Here is a 20,655-nt window from a genome sequence, read left to right as displayed (position 1 = left end):
ACGGGCTGTTCCATTAGCATTAGTTAGCAATGATTGCTCAGTGAACGAATTTGCATGATCTTTTCAGCAAAAAAACAAACAAAAAAAAATCCTAATTGATATGTTATACGTACATATAAGGCGCTCATATGTACTGACATAAATGAATAGTACAAGTAACGTTTCTCAACTATTTCCTCTTTTGTTGGAGGTTCTTGGAAGTCTTTTAAAAATTTTTATCTCTTTTGATGTTTTCATTTTTATATGGTCAGTTTCTTAGTCTAAATAAAACATGCATGCTGTAAGAAGCAGGTACTCCTATTTCCACGACATTATGCTAATAGGCCTTCTTTCTTTCTCTTCTTTTTTTTCTCCCAGGATCAGCATTTACATAATTTTTTCCAGTACTGTCAGAAAACCGAATCTGGAGCCCAGGCCTTAGGGAGTGAACTTGTAAAATACCTTAAGGTATCAGATGGCTTTCTTAGTAACCCCTTTTTAATGAGATTGGAGTAGGTTGGGTTTTCCTTTTGCTGGCGAGGGTTGTTCTTACCTCTCGGGAACCTTATAAGGATGCTCTTAGCTGGGTACTCTCACTTCTGTGTGGTTTTAGATGGTGGCAAGAAGCGGCCTCATAAATAGGACAACTCCAGAGTGCTGTACATCAACTCTGCTGAAATTAAAATTAAGAATTTAATTAGAAAGGAAAGAAGGCAAAAAAGAAAAGAAATAGGACAACTGCTCTGCCTTCATCTTTGTCCCACATGTACTGTTTTTAGGCCCAACCCAAAATACATTGTTCTCTGCCTACAAAATCACACACATACGCAGGCCCTGTCCTCTGAGTGCTCACTGGGTGCAGAGCACAGGGACAAGCACATAAGAAGGAGGGACTTCAGTCCTGCTATTAAGGCATTTCGAGCTCACTGTAGGAGATAACATAGCCATGGCGAATGTGTGCTAGGTGGGCAAAAAACAAAACAGAACAGAACAGAAAAGAGTGCGTGTGACCATCCTCAGTGTTGTGCAGGCTCCCTGTATCATGAAACAGTGATAGCAAAGTGGCGTTTCTCTAGGGGAGTTTTATCCAGAATGTGGTTCAAGGGGAACATTTTAAAAAAGGAGAGTAGTTCAAAGAGCACCCGAGGCGTGGGGACAAAATACCAGACATTTGAGAAATGGAATACGAGTTTGTTTGATTTCAGCAAGGAAAATGGAATGGGGACTTCTGAAGTCACTGCTTTGCCAAGTGTCCTTTCTGGTACCTCATGGAGAGCCGTGTGACTTTAAGAAGAGATTTTGTGTCTGTTTTCTATTGCTGCTGTAACAAATGCTACAGATTTGGTGGCTTCCAACAGCACAAATTTATTTTCTTACACCTCCATAGGCTGAGTTCCTTTCTGGAAACTCTGGGGGTGAATCTGTTTCCTTGCCCTTTCCCAGCTTCTGAAGGCTGTCCTCATTCCTTTGCTTGTAATCCCTTCCTCCATCTCAAAGCCAACTGTTTTGCACCTCTGGCCATTCTTTCCTTAGGCACATCTCCCCTGACCCTCCCCTTCTGCCTCCCTCTTCTGATTATGAAGACCTTTGTGTTGACTTCATGCCCACCTGGATAATCCAGAAGAGTCCCCCCATCTTAGGGCCAGCCGATTAGCAGCCCGAATTCCCTTTTGCCCTGTAACATAGTCATAGGTTCTGGGAATTAGGATGTGAACATCTTTGTCCCTTATTCTGCCCGCCACAGGTTCCCACTGTTTTAGATATACTTCTCCCATCCTTATTTGGAACTGGGTGGAAATTTGTTGGGGTTGGTCTACTTTTAAGATGATAACACAAGTGCCATTCCTTGTCTGTAGAGCTTGCATGCAATGGAAGGCCACGTGATGATCGCCTTCTTGCCCACCATCTTGAACCAGCTATTCCGCGTCCTCACCAGAGCGACCCAGGAGGAAGTTGCTGTCAACGTGACACGGTAAGAGAGGCAGAGAGGTGGATACCTTCTCCCCTTTCAGTCTGTCCTCATCTGGAGCACGGTCGTACATATCTGGGATGCTAGTATGTGTTGACCATTATAGTTAAGAAATTTCTTTTGATCCCATGTATAGGGACCCCATCTAATTCCTCGTTTCCTTGTTTCCTGTGGTGCCAGTAGCATCATCATTGTTCTACTACTACTGTGTAATAATGAAATGTTTTCATTTTCACATTACTATTCATTGCTTTATTCATTCCTGTGGTGTGTAGGGTCATTATTCATGTGGTTGCCCAGTGCCATGAGGAAGGATTGGAGAGCCACTTGAGGTCATATGTTAAGGTATGTAAAATAAACTGTCCCAATCACTTAAATCTGTGGCTCTCCAATTTTCCTTCTAAGGACTCATTTAAAAAAAAAAAAAATCTAGTTATTTGGGGGTGCAACTTAATACTTCTGCTTTCTCTTCTATACCTAAAGCCAGTGCTTGTACCTGAACGAGATGAGGTCCAAAGAGGGACAGCCATTCATTTATTTATTTAATTTTATTTTTTTCAACTACATTTCTCTTAATGGGTTTTGCAAATAATGATGATGTGGAATTTCAAAGAATTTTAAGTCGCTCTAGGAAGGCCTTTGGTATAGCCTGTTGTCATTTTTCTTTTTTCCAACTAAAATCTGCAGTAAAACTGCTTCTCCCGAGATGAGAAGGGTAGCTCTGTCTGCCATCAATTTAGATAACTATGTAGGACAGCAAGAGATGCCATGGGGCTGAGTAGCAGCAAGTTCTTTGTTCGTGTAACACAGTTCCATAAACAAGCGGCAGTTACCCTTCGGAAAAGTTACACACACGTTCTGTTTAGTCTTAGACACCTCTGTAAATTATGGCTGTGGAATCAGTCCCCCAGGGTCAGGGGACACATTCCTCCAAGTCCTTGGGAGGTCGAGTCGTGGGCTGGAAGACCACTGACCTGAGCCAGGTGGTTCCCTAACTGATGGGTTCCCTGGGGGAACCCCTCCCACCTTCTGTTTCCACACCTTCCTCTCCCCGCTGCACTTGCACCTGGGTCCCTGACCTCCATCCCCCTGGGCCTCCCCTGCTTTCAGCCCACCTCCAATAACTGGGGCATTAAAGTATCTCTCCCTTTTCTTCAAAGTATGCGTACAAGGCTGAGCCGTACGTTGCTTCCGAATACAAGACAGTGCACGAAGAACTGACAAAAGCCATGACCACAATTCTCAAGCCTTCTGCTGACTTCCTCACCAGCAACAAACTACTTAAGGTATGTCTGGGGCCAGGGTGGCTCTGTGATATGGAAACTGATGAGAGAGAATCCAAAATGCCACAGCCAGGGGGTGCCTGGGTGGCTCGGTGGGTTAAGCGTCCGACTTCTGCTAGGGTCATGATCTCACTGTTCATGAGTTTGAGCCCTGAATCTAGCTCTCTGCTGTCAGCACTAAGCCCCCTTTGGATTCTCTGACCCTCCTCAGCTGGCTTTCTCGCAAAATGCCACAGCCGGATCAGTTCACCTTCCTGGTGTGCTTTTAGAGACCATCACCACCTCCTGAAAAGGGGTAAAGAGTTAGTTCTCCGGGACCAACTTTGCTGCGTATACTTGGGTTTCTGGTGGAGCTGCAAAATATTACCATATTCAAAGTTCCATGGGCTCTTAAATTTTAAGAAGTCATTATATTCAAATGGGCGGAGGACACTGAGAGATTACAAAGGTGGCATCAGCAGGCGAGGCTCAGCAGAGAGGCGAGATCACAAATCTAATCCAGTGGTGCCTCTTACTGGCTTGTGCCGTGCTGAGCAGATGCACTCAGCTTCCTGGACACGCAAAAGCCAGAAAACAGCTGCCTGCCACTCACCTCTGGTCCCATAATAATTTACTTATCGAGAGGTTCAGCCCTGCTTTTGAGTTACACCTGTTTTGTGTCTGTAACATTGTCGGCCTAAGGGGGTAAACATCTTATCTTCTAAGTTGTTGTTTTTCTTACCAGCATCCTTTTTTGTTTTCTTTCAGTATTCATGGTTTTTCTTTGACGTTTTGATAAAATCCATGGCTCAGCATTTGATAGAGAACTCCAAAGTTAAGGTATGTCCTTTTGTATCGGGCCTTGTGTGGCGGCTCTTAAGGGAGTCTTTTCATTGGGTTTGTGGCCAACGTTCATTAGCCCTTTCTGTGTGCCAGTTACAGTACTGTTCTAACGGCTTTCCAAGTGAGAAAGCAGTTTATTCCATGTGACAAAGCCATCAGGCTATAATAAAGTTCTACCCTTCATTTTGTAGATGAAGATACTGAGGGCAGAGCAAGTTCCTTGCCCAAGGCCACACTGCCAGCGAATGGAGGGGGCCAGGTTTTGAGACAATCTGCCTCCAAAGCTCACTTTCCTGAAGCATGTGTTAAAAAGTCCAAAGTCTTTTCCTTTAAATAGCTCAGAAATCTTCAAGTCTATTGAAATGAGAGTAATAGTTTATACATTTATTTTAAATGTAATTACCCAGTCTTGAACATTATAGACCTTTCTCAGGGACTAAGCTGAGCGTGTCAGATGCATGTCCTCTAAGCAATGAATGGACTCTGAGATAACTCAGTCTCCCCCGACCAGCCCTTCTCGCTGAAGTGCCTGGGTGTGTGTGACACTCTGGGTCCCTACATGCCCTCTCTGGACTGATGCCTGTCTGGGTGTGACCGGCTGTTTCTGGCTGTCTGAGGCTCACTGTAGATACATTTTTGTAAGATTCTAGTAGGCGAACGCAGTGGCCAAGTCACCGAGTCCCTTTTGAGATGTGCATCCTCTTGGAGTTGCCATAACGACTCCAAATTCTCTCTGCATCGCAATTATGCAGAAGCAGGGCATTGAGCCCATTGAGCCCCATGGAGAGCAGGAGGCCCTGGGGCAGGGAGCTGGTGCCCAGCTTTCTCTCACAGTGAATGAGGGGAGGAGAGGGGAACCACAGGGAGGGAGGGTGAAGTTCTAGGCCACCTGGACCAGGGATCTGGACTCTCAGAGAAAGCCTGGGGAAAGGCTGCTGGATTTTGTCAGGCAGAAGGTTGGCGGCTCAGCACCGAGAGCCACACTTTCCTCTAGTGGAGCAGGCACTAGTGCCTGACCAGGTGGTTTCCTTTTTATTTTTCCCTTTTAATTCCGGTTTTAGTGCCCAGGGAAATGCCAGATGGAAGTGGGCCCTGCTTTCCACAGAGTAATGCACAAATAAATCATACCAGAATAGCCTGCCAAATAAAAACCTAGCAGATTGTCTGCTTGGCAGTATGCAGCTCAGTGTGTGTGCACGCACACACGTGCACACACACATTCATGAATGCACACACATGCACTTTTGCATGCACACACATGCACACATGCATGCATGAATGCACACCCATGCAATTATGCATGCATGCACACACACATGCATGCACACACGCACACATATGCATGCATGTGCATGCACACATGCACGCACTCATACACACATTCATGAATGCATACACATGCACTTATGCATGTATGTACGCACGCACACACATGCATGCACATGCTCACATATGCATGCATGTGCACACACATGCACACACATACACATTCATGAATGCCACACACATGCACTTTTGCATGCATGCATGCACACACGCACACACACATGTGTGCGTGCACTCACATATGCACGCATGTACACGCATGAGTGTGCACATGCTTACACATACATGCACACACGTGCATACACACACACATGCACACACATGGGCCATTTGGATATAGTACTTTTCTGTTAAAAATGTTGTCATATGCAGGATAGGTTGTTGGCCTGTCTTAGTTTGCTTGGGCTTCCATAGCAAGTACCACAGCCTGGGTGGCTTTAACAATAGAAGTTTATTTCTGCACACTTCCAGAGGCTGGAAATCTGACATCAGGTGCACGTCTCCTCTTCTTGTAAGGACACCAGTCTTGTTGGTTAAGGCCCACTTTAATGACCTTATAGTAACTTAATTACCTCTTTAAAGACCCTATCTCCAAATACGGTCAAATTCTAAGAGATTGTGGGTTAGGATTTCAACATATAAATTTTGTTGTTGTTGTTGTTTTTAGAGAGAAAGAGTGGAGGAAGGGCAGAAAGACAGAGAGAGAGAGAGAGAGAGAGAGAGAGAGAGAGAGAGAGAGACAATCTTAAGCAGGCTCCATGCTCAGCACAGAATTGGGCACGGGGCTTTGTCTCATGACCTGAGCCAAAATCAAGAGTCAGATGCTTAACTGACTGAGCTACCCAGGTACCCCAACATACAAATTTTAGGGACACAATTCAGTCTATAACAAGGCCCCACTAGATTTTTCATTATTTTTGGTTTCAAGTAAATGTAATCACTTCAGAAAGATTGGTGGCTTGATTATATTTAAAAATAGAACTGATTTGTTCAGAAACTATTCATTGAGAGCCCTTATTTATATGGAGGCTCACAGGTTACAAAGTTAAATGTGGCGTGGTTTGTGCCCTCACAAAGTTTAGGTGGGAAAGTGCCCAAATGGACTACAGGAGCGATTGACAAAGAGGTGATGTACACTTCTGAAACACCCACAGAAGCATAAGTACCCAATAACATCTCTTTCCAAGAACTGTAATAGAAAATTAATAGAGTAATTAAATGGCATGTGGTTTTTTCTCAAGGTGCCAAATTAAACCATAGAATCTCAGGGATGGTAGGCGCCTGAAAGCTGCCTCCTGGTCCAGCTCCTCCCATATGTCCCAGAGGTCAAGGTGGAGTATAGACCTGTGAGGTGCCCTGCCCAGGGTCACACAGCTGAGCAGAGCCAAGAACTCGTGCTCGAGTCAGAGTCATCCTCTCCCAGATGTTCTGCTGTTTCCAGCCTTATAAACTGATTCTTCCAGCAACTCTGGGAAACAGTTTGTTTTTGGAACTCTTTAGAAAAGACTGCTCAAATGCTACCATGCACAACCTTTTCTGTAAGTTAATTATATCTTGGTCCTAAAACAGTATTCAGAGAGTTTTTAGAAGTAGTTTGTTTAAAACTTGTTATCCAGCATAAAAAGAAACACTGGTATCCAAAAGGAGAAAGTTTAACCATAAGATAATTTACTATAAAAAGAGATTCAAAATACCTGCTTGCCACTTTGGAGAGTTTAACATTTCACTTTTCCTCTGACTTCTTCTGTGTCACCTGATCCATGCTGTTCCTTCCCTGAGTCACACGTTATTGATCTAGGGACTTCTCACATATTTTGAAGGCTTTATTCATTTTGCTTCGTATATTAGGAGTAATGAGTTTTATGTGTTTGAATTAGTTATTTTCATGTTCGTGTGTATTTATACCTTAAGAGTTGTATGCCCTAGTCCCTGATCCCAGTGTTCTGAATTTAGGGAACAATTTCATATTCACCGTGCCTGTGCCATTTGTGATTTCCAAAATCATAATCAAATTCCCTCAGAGTTTTTATACTTTTAGACTGATGATTATTAGTATAATCCAATGTGTTTATAATCCTGACCCTAATTTTTTTTGCCCCCATGGGTGAGTCTTTCTTAAAATGCCATGACCAGGCACGCATTTGTCTAGTAGGGGTACATGGGCCACAGATTCATGTAAGAGCCAGGTAATGCTTTCACTGGAGCTGAAAGTGCCCTACCCAAAGAATATTTAGCATCGATCAGCATTTATTTGGAGGCAGAGTCTATGTTGAGCTGCAGCCTTCAGTGTGCACTCTCGATGTTAATGGGGTCCTTCCATCTGGTGCATATTTACGTAGACGGATAAATTTGCTGCTGGTAGGCTTGCTTCTAATGCTGCATTCTTGCTGAAGATGGAGGTGGCCCCGTGTGCCCACCTCCCCATCCCAGCTAGTGTCCGTAGGTGACACGTGCTTGGAATTGACAATTAGCAGTTTTCAAGGAGAATATAAAACAGACCTCATCAAGATCCACTAAGGAGTTCCCAACTCTGAACCCCACTCTGCCTCTGTGCTCAACACATTTTAGGTGATTTCTTTTCTATCACTTATATTTAGCAGCTATAATTTCAGCAGACTCTTTTTGAATTTCCTCTCCTCCCACATTGAATCAAGCCAAATTGCTAGCATTCCACAGGTGTACTTCAAGGAAGTTGGAAAATGTGGCATAGGACAGGATGAGTATATCACCTTAGTTAGGTGTTTAGCCTTCAGCCAGTTTTTTTCTGGCCTAATTGAGCAAGGAAAGAGTGTTTACTTGAAACGTAGGCAAAGAATGGGATGGTTCCTGCTTTAGATGGGCTGCCTGGACTTCCCCTCAACTGTATTTGTAAACACTGTGAACACATGACGGCAGAATGTACAGAATGTCAGTATCCATACTTACGTACATGAGCGTGTGTTTGGAATAGTTGTTTGCTGTGTACAGAGCACTGAGGAGGTCTGCAGGTGGTGTAGATGGTGCATCGTCAGCCTTGAAATTGATGTACTCCTGGGAGAAAGAAGACATTCAGCCGGGAACCGTTAGAGCACAGGGAAGAAGGTGTATGTGTGAGCTTCAAAATGCTAGATCACTGTAGAGATAGAGGCTTCTCCTGGGCCTATAAGGATGCCACATTTAGGGAGAAGAGAATGAGCATGAGGCAGAAAAAGAGCTGATGCCCAGGTAAGGCCAGGAAAACGAAGTTTATTAGCTAATGGTCTTTTTTAGTACATCTCATTGAACCATAATGTAGCCTGTAGAAAAGAGTTCTCTAACCCCTAGGAAGTAGATGAACACAGTAAGGAGAAGAGAACCAAACATTTGAATACCGGTGTGACCCCCTTGTACATGAAGCAGTGATTTGGGCGGCAGCCACTGTCGGAGCCCAGACAGGACATGTGGGACGCGGTGGATCCCGTCGCTGGTGTCTGCAGACGTGGCTGCTAGCGGTGGGGCTCACAGGGTCCTTCGAAGCATGGCCGAATGTGGCTCATCAAGAAGATCCCACTCAGGCTGGGGGCCGGGTGGCAGGAGCTGAGCAGCCAACAGGATGGCACAGAGGTGTCGGGCCCATAGCAGGGTTGGGGGGCACGGGACACAGCATGTCTGCCGGAGGAGGCTGATCTGGTGTGGACAGCTCCTGGGCAGGCAGACCCCACACTGGCAGCAGGTGTCAGAGGAGCAGATGGGGGGTGGCTGGGCCGCTGGGGACGCTGCACCAGCGCTGAGAGGAGATCCCACAGCAGGACAAGGTCAGGAGTTGGGGTTTTGTTTGGTCTAGAAGTCTCTTAGTGTCTCAGCGTCCTCTCGTCCGAGCTGGCGCTTGAATATCCACCACCCTGGACAGCAGCCCATTATCCTAGATCATTTTCTTCCATTTCAGTGTAGAGTAATCTCTGTAAAAACATCTAATTGCTTTGGTCTTTATCACCTGTTGATGTGTCTTTCCTCACTGTTTTGTTGGCAAATTAGGACTCTTGACAATAGCTGTTTGTCACTGCAAGGAGAGCTCCATTTCAGTCTGCAGAGGCACTGAGTTGACCTCTTATCACCGAGCAGCATTGTTGGTTGGTTGGTATGTTAATCATCCACCATTCATCACCACATTTTCTTTCTTTTTCATAAAAACCTCTTATTGTAGAAATTTTTAAGTAAACATAAAAAGGGAAGAGAACAGTTTGCTGAATCTCATGTCTGAAGCTGTCACTCCCCTTCAACAGTTATATATCCACTTCCACGCTTTTTTTAGAGTATTTTAAAAGCAATTACCAAATATTTTATCATTTATTTTTTTAAGATTATTTATTTATTTTTGAGAGAGAATGAGCAGGGAAGGGACAGAGGAGAGACAGAGAGAGAGAGAGAGAGAGAGAGAGAGAGAGAGAGAGAGAACCCCAAGCAGGCTCCAGGCTGTCAGCGAGCAGCCCCACCTGGGGCTCGATCCCACGAACCATGAGATCATGACCTGAACCGAAATCAAGAGTCAGACGCTTAACCAACTGAGCCACCCAGTTGCCCCTATTTTATCATTTTATCTGTAAAAACTTGAATGTGTTATCTCTAACTGATAAAGCCTTCAAAAAAGATGTAAGCAGTGTACCATTATGACACTCAACAAAGTCAGCGACATTTCTTCATTATCATCTGACACCCTGTCTGTATTCACTTTTCCCCAGGTGTCTCTGAAATGTCATTTTACAGTTGGCTGGTCTGAGTCAAGATCTAAACATAGTCTGCACATCGCATGTGGTTGATATGTCTCTGAAGTCTCCTGGATTTTCAAACTGTTCCTTGTCATTTGTTTGCTTTTTAATGCAGTGTTTTTGTTGAAGAGAGTGGGCCATTTGTCCTGCAGAATTTCCCACACTATAACCTCGCAGTGTTATGTGACATGGGCCTTTGTCCCCTGTGGTTCCTGTAAACTTGTAGTGATGTTGAGGCTCAATTCAATTTAGGTTCGATTTGCTTTTTCGGAAGGATACTTCATAACTGGTGCTACTGCATCATATCGGGGGGCATTCAGTGTCTGGTTGTCCCATTCTGAGTTTTGATAACAGTGACTAATAGGTTAAGAGGTGCCCATACGTTATTGAGTTCCCTGTCCACTTTTAATGGTTTAAGCAGCCATTGACTGAGACCCATTATGAAGGCCTCAGTGATTTCTTGAGAGACCTTTTTTCAGGAGTAGGCAGCTTGGGTGTCAGGCAGTCAGGCCTGGTGGCTCGAGTTGGCCTGGCTTGGAGTCCAGGAAGCTGATCATTTACTGAGGCTGACACCTCAGGATATAGAGTTATTGGCTGTACATATGGAACAAAATCCCTTTGGAATTTCTAATTTTACTGTTCTATTTTGGAAGGAAAGTAAACTTTAAATACTTAACTATTATTACTTGATCCTTCCCTCACTGGATTCTTGAGTTTAAAGAAGTTTACAAAGATTGTCTTATTATTGGTTTCAGAATTAAGATTATTATAAAGCTATTGATATTTCAAAATTCACAATAGATTCTGGGATTTAATGCATAAAATAATGCATGCTTTCATGTCAGAAATACCTAGATTTCTAGTTTTAGAAAATACTGTTTCTTTGGTTTGGCTGCTGCAGAAAACCACAAAATAATGGCTTAAGTAAGACAAAAGTTTCATTTTTCTCTTTTGGAAATTTATTAGCCAGTAGGCAGCTCTGAGGGTGGGGGAGATTGTCCCCCCAAGGTCGTTCAGGGACTCAAGCTCCTGTCCAATTATCCAGCCCAGGTGTTAACCTCATCTGCATGGTTGAAGCGCTGGCCCTCATTCCAGACAGTGGTAAAGAAGACTTGGAAGGCAAGCAACCCCTTTTATGGACATGGCTGAGAAAGCACACAGTCTTTCTCTTACAGCCCATTGGCCAGAACTCAGTCACGTGGCCCTTCTCTGGCCTCAAGTTAGGCTGGGAAATGTAGTCATTAGCTGGGCAGCAGCATGCTGGAGGGGTTCCTCCATTAAGAGGGAGAAGGAAAGGAGGGATACTGGAGTTCAGGTAGTACTTACTGAGTCTCTCTAAGCTTTAGTTTTCTCATTTGTAAAATGGGGATGAAAATACACCCCAGTTGTGACTTTTAGAATCGCACGCATGAGTGGATAAATGTCATGGAACATCTAATTTAGTCCCTTCACATTTCAGGCTCTTAGTAAATTGTTCCATTTATTGGGCACGTGGGTAGGGAACCAAAGCATCAAAGAGCAGAAAGAACACAGGCCTTGGACTCATGGTAGATCTGGTTTTGAATCTTTGTTACTTGTTAGTTGTGTGACTAAAGACTCATTTACCTGGCTTCTCTAACCATCTGTAAAATGAGGGTTAAAACTTACAAAAATTGAATGAAAAAGCACATAAAAATATGTACTAGTGTGATGCCTGATGGGTAGAAGGTACACAGTCCGTGATAGGTAGTTGCTGAGATCTGTGTATAATTTTGTAGGTAAGCATTCCTGATGGGGAAGAATTGTTATGTAAAGTTACTTTGAAGAGGACTGTTTCTTTTTCTTTTTCAATATTTATTTATTATTTTGAGAGAGTGAGGGAGAATTCATGAGTGTGCACACAAGCAAGGGAAGGGCAGAGAGAGAGGGAGAGAGAGAATCTCAAGCAGGCTCCTCACTGTCAGTACAGAGCCTGACTTGGAGCTCGATCTCTCGAATCATGAGATCATGACCTGAGCAGAAATCAAGGGTCAGATGCTTAACAGACTGAGCCACCCAGGTGCCCCTGAAAAGGACTGTTTCTAAGCAGAGTCAGCTGGTGACATACAGTCTCTGATCTGTTTATTTTCAGTTTGAATACTTGAAGCTTAAACCTGAGCCATTATTTTCTAAAGAGATCTCTGAGAGGTATAGGTATTCGAGCCACCAAAAGTACTCAGTAAAAACGCAGCTCTGATGAGAATTTCTGGGAGTAGAGGCACATCTCCACATTTTTAGAAGTACCTCCAAGGGGATCTTCATCACCCCAAAGTTTAGGATCTCCAGTCTAATCCACAGCGCTTTATGAAGTATTAGAATACCTGTATACAGTATTTTGAGAGAAGAAAGAGTAATTTCTCTTATCTAATTTTAGATAAAGAAGATTTGAGCTCTGGGTTTTTTAAAATGGGCTCAGGAATGAGATTTTTTTTCCCCAGAGGGTTGCAACTTTAGAAATAATTAGTGTTTGCTCTAAATTCTTTTTAGTTATTGCGAAACCAGAGGTTCCCCGCATCTTATCACCATGCTGTGGAAACTGTTGTGAATATGCTGACACCACACATCACTCAGAAGTTTCGAGATAACCCAGAGGCATCTAAACATGCAAACCACAGTCTTGCTGTGTTCATCAAGGTGAGGGCAGAAGGGCACAGGGCGTCAAGTGGCTAAAATGTTCATTCTAGCAGTGACCAATATATATGGTAGGTGCTCAGTAGATGTCAATGGTATGTTTTTATGCTAAAGGATAAACTTATTAACAGTAAATGCTGATTTCAACCCAACTTTTTTTTTTTTTTTTTTTTTTTTTTTTTTTTTTTTTTTTTAGAGATAGTAACAGAGAGCAAGCAGGGGAGGGGCAGAGAGAGAGGCTGAGAGAGAGAGAATCCTAAGCAGGCTCCATGCTCAGCACAGAGCCCAGCTTGGGACTCCGATCTCATGACCTGAGCTGAAATCAAGATTCAGATACTCAACCCACTGAGCCACCCAGGCACCCCTCAACCCAACTTAAAAAAAAAAAAAAAAGTTGGTGCCTAAATACTTACCTTTCTGGGATGTTTTCTCCACAGAGATGTTTCACCTTCATGGACAGGGGCTTCGTCTTTAAACAGATCAACAACTACATCAGCTGCTTTGCTCCTGGAGACCCGAAGGTAGCTTGTGTGTTACAGGCTGCTCTTACAGACATCCAGAAACCCACCTGTTTCTCTGGGCTCACATGACAATTTTCTTTCAGTCCCGCCAGAGGCACTATTGTCCCCTCTTTTGGAGTTACTATCTAGTACTAACTAGTACTGGTATTAATGTGTGGGGTATTAGGAATACAGTAATTCTGAATATAAAATACATATACGTCTTGATTTTCTCATAAATATCTAAGATGACTTCTCCACTGCAAAATTAAAAGTGTAAGGGTTGGAAATCATAGCTTACTTAACAAAGTAATGGAAGTAAGCACATAGACTTTGTCTAGAATTATCTGTCTCTTCCCTAGTGTGTCTATTTTAAAGCTCTGCCTTACTCATTTTTTAATGGTGTTAAGTCTGTGTCTATAATTATAAGCTGCCTGAAATCCTTTTTTGAAGTAGGAGAAGCATAAAGAATAAATGTCCTAAGAGTCAGTGGAGGACATTGTTTAATGAAATACATTCCCAGTTTTCAAACAAATCCCTACAGCCGTTCTAAAATCTGTAACATAGCATAGAACATGCGGTTTTAAGAGGGTCATGAAGCTAAAGACTGGGTGTATGATTTCTAACAGGTTTTTAGGGTGCTGTGTATTCGGTGAGGTATTTATCTTTGACCATTGTTTCCTGCAGACTCTCTTTGAATACAAGTTTGAATTTCTCCGTGTGGTGTGCAATCACGAACACTATATACCTTTGAATCTCCCCATGCCATTCGGAAAAGGCAGGATCCAAAGATACCAAGGTAACTATCTCTACATACATTAATCTGAGTCTTTTCACAAAAAGAGCCATCCATTTTTAATAAGAAAAGAGAATGGACTCAAATGTGACCTTGGAATTTTCTAATTTTTTTTTTATTGATGAGTTCATTTTTTTCTTGTTAAATTTCCATTAAAAAAAAAAAACTATTGGTAAAGTGTTGTGTGGGAACTTACTCGCCAGCAAACTTACTAGACTGCAGGTCATGTCGGTGAGGCCCTATTTCGCTGAAAAATTCCTTTGCTTAAATAAAAATCCATTTTACTTAACTGTAGTTTATTTTTTGATTTGTTTCACTTTTCCTTTTTTCTTATGAATTAGCTTTTCTTTCACCAACTGTGGAGTCAAATGACACTCCTGTAGGTAGGTGTGGGTGTGACCGCTTGCTTTCTTGCATTTTCCTCCTTCAAAAAAAGGGAATGCAAGTCATTGCCGAGATGCTTACGTATGCTCTCCATTTCAGCGGTTCCAATATGCTATTTGGATTAGTTCTCAAATTCACGATAAACCAGTGGATTTACTCTCACTGCGGCTAATATATTGCTGTAACACCCCCGGGGTGGATATCTGGGTTTTTGCTCCTGGGGTCCCTAGGTCCTCTAGGATACCTCTTTAAGAAGTCATACAAACAAAAAACCCTGCTTTACTCCAGAAATGTCCTGTTCCGCCATTTTCATAGTCCTTGTCCGTAGTAGTGGCAGGGACCTGAATCAGGAGCCACACGGCTTTTCACATGCATTTTACGTTTGCATGTTGAGTCTTTAACTGTCGTGTATCTTAAAGTTCGAAGAGAGGAAACTCATCGAGATTTCTTTGTCTTCACTAAGCCAAACGAAAATAGTCTGTCAAGTCTGTCAAGTGGTATTACTGAGTTTAGTGTCTTGTGTGTGCTGGGGATGACTTATGCTAAAAGGGAGGAAAAGCAGAAGGATGTCCCCAAAGTATTAATGACACCTAAATCAACAGCCTCGGGAACTCAGAAACACACAAAAGCATTCATTCAGACACATAAATAAATGTCTTTCCCCAAGACAGACTTGGACTGCCTTTTAAGGAACAAGCAGGGGGATCGGGGCCCTGGTGTGGGCATTCATGCATTCCACAAATATTTAGCTGGCACCAAGGGTGGCTAGGGTACCCATGACTTTGGGATGCAGTCATGGACTAGGGGGATGAAAATGCCTGGCTGTTTTACCGAAGTGAAATATGTGGCATGTTAGTGATGAGCACTAAGGAGAGAAAACTAAAGCAAGGGGGGGGGGGGGGGTATGAAATGGGCAGGGGGGCATCTGAGAGAGGGTGGCCAGGAAAAGCCTCACTGTGAAAGGTGACTTTGGGGTGATAATTGGCAAAAAGCTGGGTGAGGCGGGGGTGAGCATCCTGGGTCAAGGGTCAGGTGCCCAGCAGACTCAGACAAGTTCTTAGTAGATTGCCAGAGTATTTGGGACCAAGAGGGACTACCCTGGCAGGTGGATGTGGGTCACCTACAGATAATATACCTTATGACACTGATAGGAGTCCATGTTTTGAGCATTCTCCTTCCTTTCCCTTCTCACATGTTTCCCCCTTCTCTGTACACATGCACGCACACATATGCAGTTAAACCCACAGCTTTCTCCTAAGGGTTTTATGTGAATTCAAGCTATGAACTGTCATTTGAGTAAACAGAGCTTAAAACAATCATAAACAGTGGACATGATTATTCTGGAAAGATGGATACTTTTTCCCTGGCCTTCTGCATAGGACTTGGGTCGGTATTTTAGATAGGTTTAGAAGTAACTAATATGGAATCAAAGTCAAAGAAGGGGTGTATAGATTTTCTTCTAATAATGGATTCAATATAAGAATTGAGATTCTAGCTACAGCTTACTGAAAGGTGTATTTCAACTTGAGAGTGATGTGTAGTCGCCTTTTAAATTTTTTTTTATTTTAATGTTTATTTTTAAGAGAGAGAGAGACAGAGTGAGCAGGGGAGGAGCAGAAAGAGAGGGAGACACAGAATCTGAAGCAGGCTCCAGGCTCTGAGCTCTCAGCACAGAGCCCGATGCGGGGCTCGAACTCACGGACTGTGAGGTCATGACCTGAGCTGAAGTCGGCCACCCAACCGACTGAGCCCCCAGGTGCCCCTGACTTGCTTTTATTTACCCTCCTTCAGTAGATTTCACATTTCCTTCTATTTGTTCTCCATAAGAGATACCAGTTTTATCACTTACCTTGCTGATGACTTACTAGTTTAGCTTGGTGCTTTGTGTATTTCAGTTTTAGTTTATATTAGTTTTTTTTAAAGAATTTTTTTTTTCAACGCTTATTTATTTTTGGGACAGAGAGAGACAGAGCATGAACGGGGGAGGGGCAGAGAGAGAGGGAGACACAGAATCGGAAACAGGCTCCAGGCTCTGAGCCATCAGCCCAGAGCCTGACGCGGGGCTCGAACTCACGGACCACGAGATCGTGACCTGGCTGAAGTCGGACGCTTAACCGACTGCGCCACCCAGGCGCCCCTATATTAGTTTTTTAAACTTACTTATAGAGGTGTAGAAGTACTGAGTAAATTTTTTTTTTAATTTTTTTTCAACGTTTATTTATTTCTGGGACAGAGAGAGACAGAGCATGAACGGGGGAGGGGCAGAGAGAGAGGGAGACACAGAATCGGAAACAGGCTCCAGGCTCTGAGCCATCAGCCCAGAGCCTGATGCGGGGCTCGAACTCACGGACCGTGAGATCGTGACCTGGCCGAAGTCGGACGCTTAACCGACTGCGCCAGGCGCCCCTAAATTTTTAAAAATTCTATGTTAAGGAAGTTCTTCATTCAGTGATAGCAGAATAAATAGGTTATATGCTAACATGTTCTTTTTAAACACATTGGGTTTTAATGAGAGCATATAGACTTTAATGACCAGAAAATGGATTGATGAACTCAAGTAGTAAAGAACAAATATTTTAATAGACTATGTGTATTTATTCTTTCTTTAGTGACATGTTTGTTAGGTACAAATTACTTCTCCATAATGTCAGTTAGACAATAACTTTATTTTCTATTTCACATCGATAACCAAATTTCATTTGTAGTATAACATGCTGTGTATTCCAAAAATTAGTACTACAACTATTCACTAACTTAATATTTATGCAAGATGTAACATCTTCTAAAATCAAAGTCCAGTACAATTATCTGTATTTAAATTTTGTTTAAGAGTTTGATGTGATAACTAGAGCAGTATGTTTTTTTTTAAGTTAATTTATCTTTGAGAGGGAGGGAGAGACAGAGGGCAAGTAGGGGAGGGACAGAGAGAGAGGGAGATAGAGAATGTGAAACAGTCTCCTGGCTCTGAGCTGTCAGCACAGAGACCGACCGGGGCTCGATCTCACAAACTGTGAGATCATGACCTGAGCCACCCAGGAGCCCCAGGAATTAGAGCAGTATTTTAGATAATCCACCTTTTCCCGAGTGAAGTTAAGTTTAATCATCTGTTGACACACAGGGTGGGCTAAATGCAGAGGGTGGGTTTGGCTTGTTTTATTCAAAGTGCATTATAGCCTCTGGAACTAAAGCAGTTTCTGTCCCTCATTTCAGATCTCCAGCTTGACTACTCATTAACAGACGAGTTCTGTAGAAACCACTTCTTGGTGGGGCTGTTGCTGAGGGAGGTGGGGACCGCCCTCCAAGAGTTTAGGGAGGTCCGACTGATTGCCATCAGCGTGCTCAAGAACCTGCTGATAAAGCATTCTTTTGATGACAGATATGCTTCGAGGGTGAGTGGATCCCAGTGGAAGGAAATATGGATTGGTAAATGTCCTTCATTTTAAGTATTACAGAGAAAGTAACCAATTAGAAAATTAGCGGTAACCTCACTAAGACCCTTCGCTGTTTACACAGTAAAATCTAATAGTCTTCATAGCAAGGATCCGAATACAGGAGGTGGCCAGTGCCAGCTTGGTCCATCGTGAAATTCTCAGAGCCTTGGGGTAAACTTGCACTGTGTGCCTTTGTTTCAGAGCCATCAAGCGAGGATAGCCACTCTCTACCTGCCTCTGTTTGGTCTGCTAATCGAGAACGTGCAGCGGATCAACGTGAGGGATGTGTCACCCTTCCCCGTGAACCCCGGCAGTGTACGTAAGCACATACATCTAGGTACAGTCTGCATTCGTCCCTGTGGCTGCCCTAACCAAGTCACACAAACTGGGTGGCCAAAAACAACAGAATTTCATTCTTTCACAGTCAGGAGGCCAGAAGTCCGAAATCAAGGTATCCACAGGATTGGTCCCTTCTGGAGGCTCCGTGTGAAACGTCTGTTCCATGCCTCTCTCACAGCTTCCAGTGGTTGCCCCAAATCCTTGCGTTCTTTGGCTTGTGGCCACGTTGTTATAGTCTCGGCCTCCGCCTTCACAGGGCCTCCCCCCTGACGTGTATCTGGGTCTCTGATGTCCTCTTCTTTTCTCACAGTAATTGGATATAGGCCTCCTAATCCAGGATGACTTCATTTTACCTTCCATCTTCATCACATCTACAAATAAGGTCACATTCCGAGGTTCTGGGCGGGTATGAATTTGCAGGGGACACATCCATTCTTTTTTTTTTTTTTTTTTCCTCCACCCAAACCATAATAGTCCATAGTACTCTTGTTTAATTGCATTTCTGGCTAAGATGGAGCCAGTCTATTAACCTTCAACTGTTAGGTTGAAAATCATTATTGAAACCATGCTTTCCTGCTGGACCATATCTTGTAAGATATAAGGACCTTCACTGTGTATTCAACAAAAATTTATGGGGAGAGGAGGTTAAAAGAAAAATGCATAGTTCTAACCTGTGTACTATGAGAACTCAGTGCTAGTAGCCCTAATTCTGATAGTAACATGCTAACAAGTCGTGGAAAAACCACGTCTTGAAGCTAGAGTTTCTCAGTGTCTGTAAAATTAGAAAGTCAGACTAGATGTCAGGGAGGCCAACCTGAGTGACACAAGGCCCCACCTCCAAGAACAGGCATCTTAATTTATATTATCCTCATGCAGTCATTGGAAGATGTATTGGAAATTAAGTTGATTGAAGGATGATCTCAGAGATGATCTCAAAATGTTTGGGTTGGGGACTGTCTACCATTCATTTGCACACATACTACCAGTGCAACGATCTTCTTCTCGCTTTTATTCTGGACCCATGAACTGGCTCAGGTGTTAGTCTTGCCACTTTGTGATTATGGCATACCCTGGGGGAATTGTCGTGTGTGTTTCTGTCCCTTTCCCCTCCCAGTGCTGCACCGTCCCATTTTTTATACTGTCTGTCCTCTTCTGGACACATCTCCTAAATCAAGGCATGCTGAGATACCCCGTATGTGTAGAATGGGTTCTGTAGTTCCAAAGGGCACTGTCCTTAAATAAAATGCCCCGCACTAATCTCACGCTGTATGTACAACATTGTATTCACACGTGCATCCTCTGAACCTGTCTGCTTTTCTGATCTGGATAAGTCACTCAGGGTATAATGCTATCTCTCTGTACTGCTTCAATCCTGAGAAAATCAGTAAAATCCCTTTTATCACATGACTTCAAAATTAACATAATTCGTCCACTGACTGGGAGTTCACACGAAGCTGCAAGCTTGCAGAGCTTTCCAGTGCTGCTCATTTGGGAGGATTTCCCATGTTCCAGTTAGAAGGGGCATGTGAGGCTTTTTTCCCTGAGGAAGTAACATTCCACAACAATCTAAAGAAATGTTGGGCATCGGAGGTCTGGAAAGGAACGTGCTAGACATTTTGGGGAAACAAATAGTGACTTTATGGGCCGAGGCTGCGCTGTCCCCAGTTTCGTGCCTGGTCTGCTGCCTCTGCCAACCTCCTCCCTCTGTTGCACGCGGTGCACCTGCTTCTCCCACGCAGCGTGTCCGTCTCGGCCACGTGTCCCCTGCTGGCATGTGCCTTCACACTTCCAAGAGCAGCCAATGACTCTTCTAACGTCGTCTTCAACTATTTCTTTTCCCTCTCCCCTTGGGCAGACTGTGAAGGAGGAATCGCTTCCGCTGCCAGCTGCGAACCCGCTGGTGACTCCGCAGAAGCCTGGGATAGCTCTGGACAACAGCCTGCACAAGGACCTGTTTGGCGCCATCTCTGGCATCGGTAACGTTTCGTGCTCTGTTTGCTTCTCCCTGGTCTCATTCTTTTTTTTTTAATTTTTTTTTTCAACGTTTATTTATTTTTGGGACAGAGAGAGACAGAGCATGAACGGGGGAGGGGCAGAGAGAGAGGGAGACACAGAATCGGAAACAGGCTCCAGGCTCTGAGCCATCAGCCCAGAGCCCGACGCGGGGCTCGAACTCCCGGACCGCGAGATCGTGACCTGGCTGAAGTCGGACGCTTAACCGACTGCGCCACCCAGGCGCCCCAGTCCCTGGTCTCATTCTGAAAGCGCCTTCATCCTGCAGTGTGGGAGCCACTCCGACTTTCAAATTAGAACCTTAAAGTCTGAGTTTCTCCCTTGAATGTTCTTCTTCTGGTTTTAATATTTAATGAATGAAACCCCTCCACTTACACTGAAATACAGACCCTCCAAATTCTCCTGCACTGCAAATTCAGTATACTTAATCACGTATCTGT

General features: G+C 43.7%; 1 protein-coding gene across 13 annotated transcripts in view; it reads left to right on the top strand.

The window, feature by feature from the left end:
* The window catches only part of DOCK9 (dedicator of cytokinesis 9), a 290,974-nt gene that overhangs the window by 203,392 nt on the left and 66,927 nt on the right, over window positions 1-20,655 (top strand). For all 13 annotated transcript variants that reach the window (XM_047869233.1, XM_047869295.1, XM_047869278.1 and 10 more), the window contains 11 exons: window positions 358-447; window positions 1,836-1,951; window positions 2,224-2,293; window positions 3,109-3,234; window positions 3,979-4,050; window positions 12,609-12,755; window positions 13,190-13,273; window positions 13,940-14,051; window positions 17,643-17,821; window positions 18,065-18,178; window positions 20,058-20,178. In XM_047869233.1, the coding sequence (XP_047725189.1) occupies window positions 358-447; window positions 1,836-1,951; window positions 2,224-2,293; window positions 3,109-3,234; window positions 3,979-4,050; window positions 12,609-12,755; window positions 13,190-13,273; window positions 13,940-14,051; window positions 17,643-17,821; window positions 18,065-18,178; window positions 20,058-20,178 (1,231 nt within the window). The remainder of the gene's footprint in view (window positions 1-357; window positions 448-1,835; window positions 1,952-2,223; window positions 2,294-3,108; window positions 3,235-3,978; window positions 4,051-12,608; window positions 12,756-13,189; window positions 13,274-13,939; window positions 14,052-17,642; window positions 17,822-18,064; window positions 18,179-20,057; window positions 20,179-20,655) is intronic.

Source organism: Prionailurus viverrinus, chromosome A1 (genome assembly GCF_022837055.1).
Source record: "Prionailurus viverrinus isolate Anna chromosome A1, UM_Priviv_1.0, whole genome shotgun sequence".
NCBI lineage: Eukaryota > Metazoa > Chordata > Mammalia > Carnivora > Felidae > Prionailurus > Prionailurus viverrinus.
Note: the sequence above shows the minus strand (reverse complement) of the source record. Positions and strands in the feature narration are given on the sequence as shown.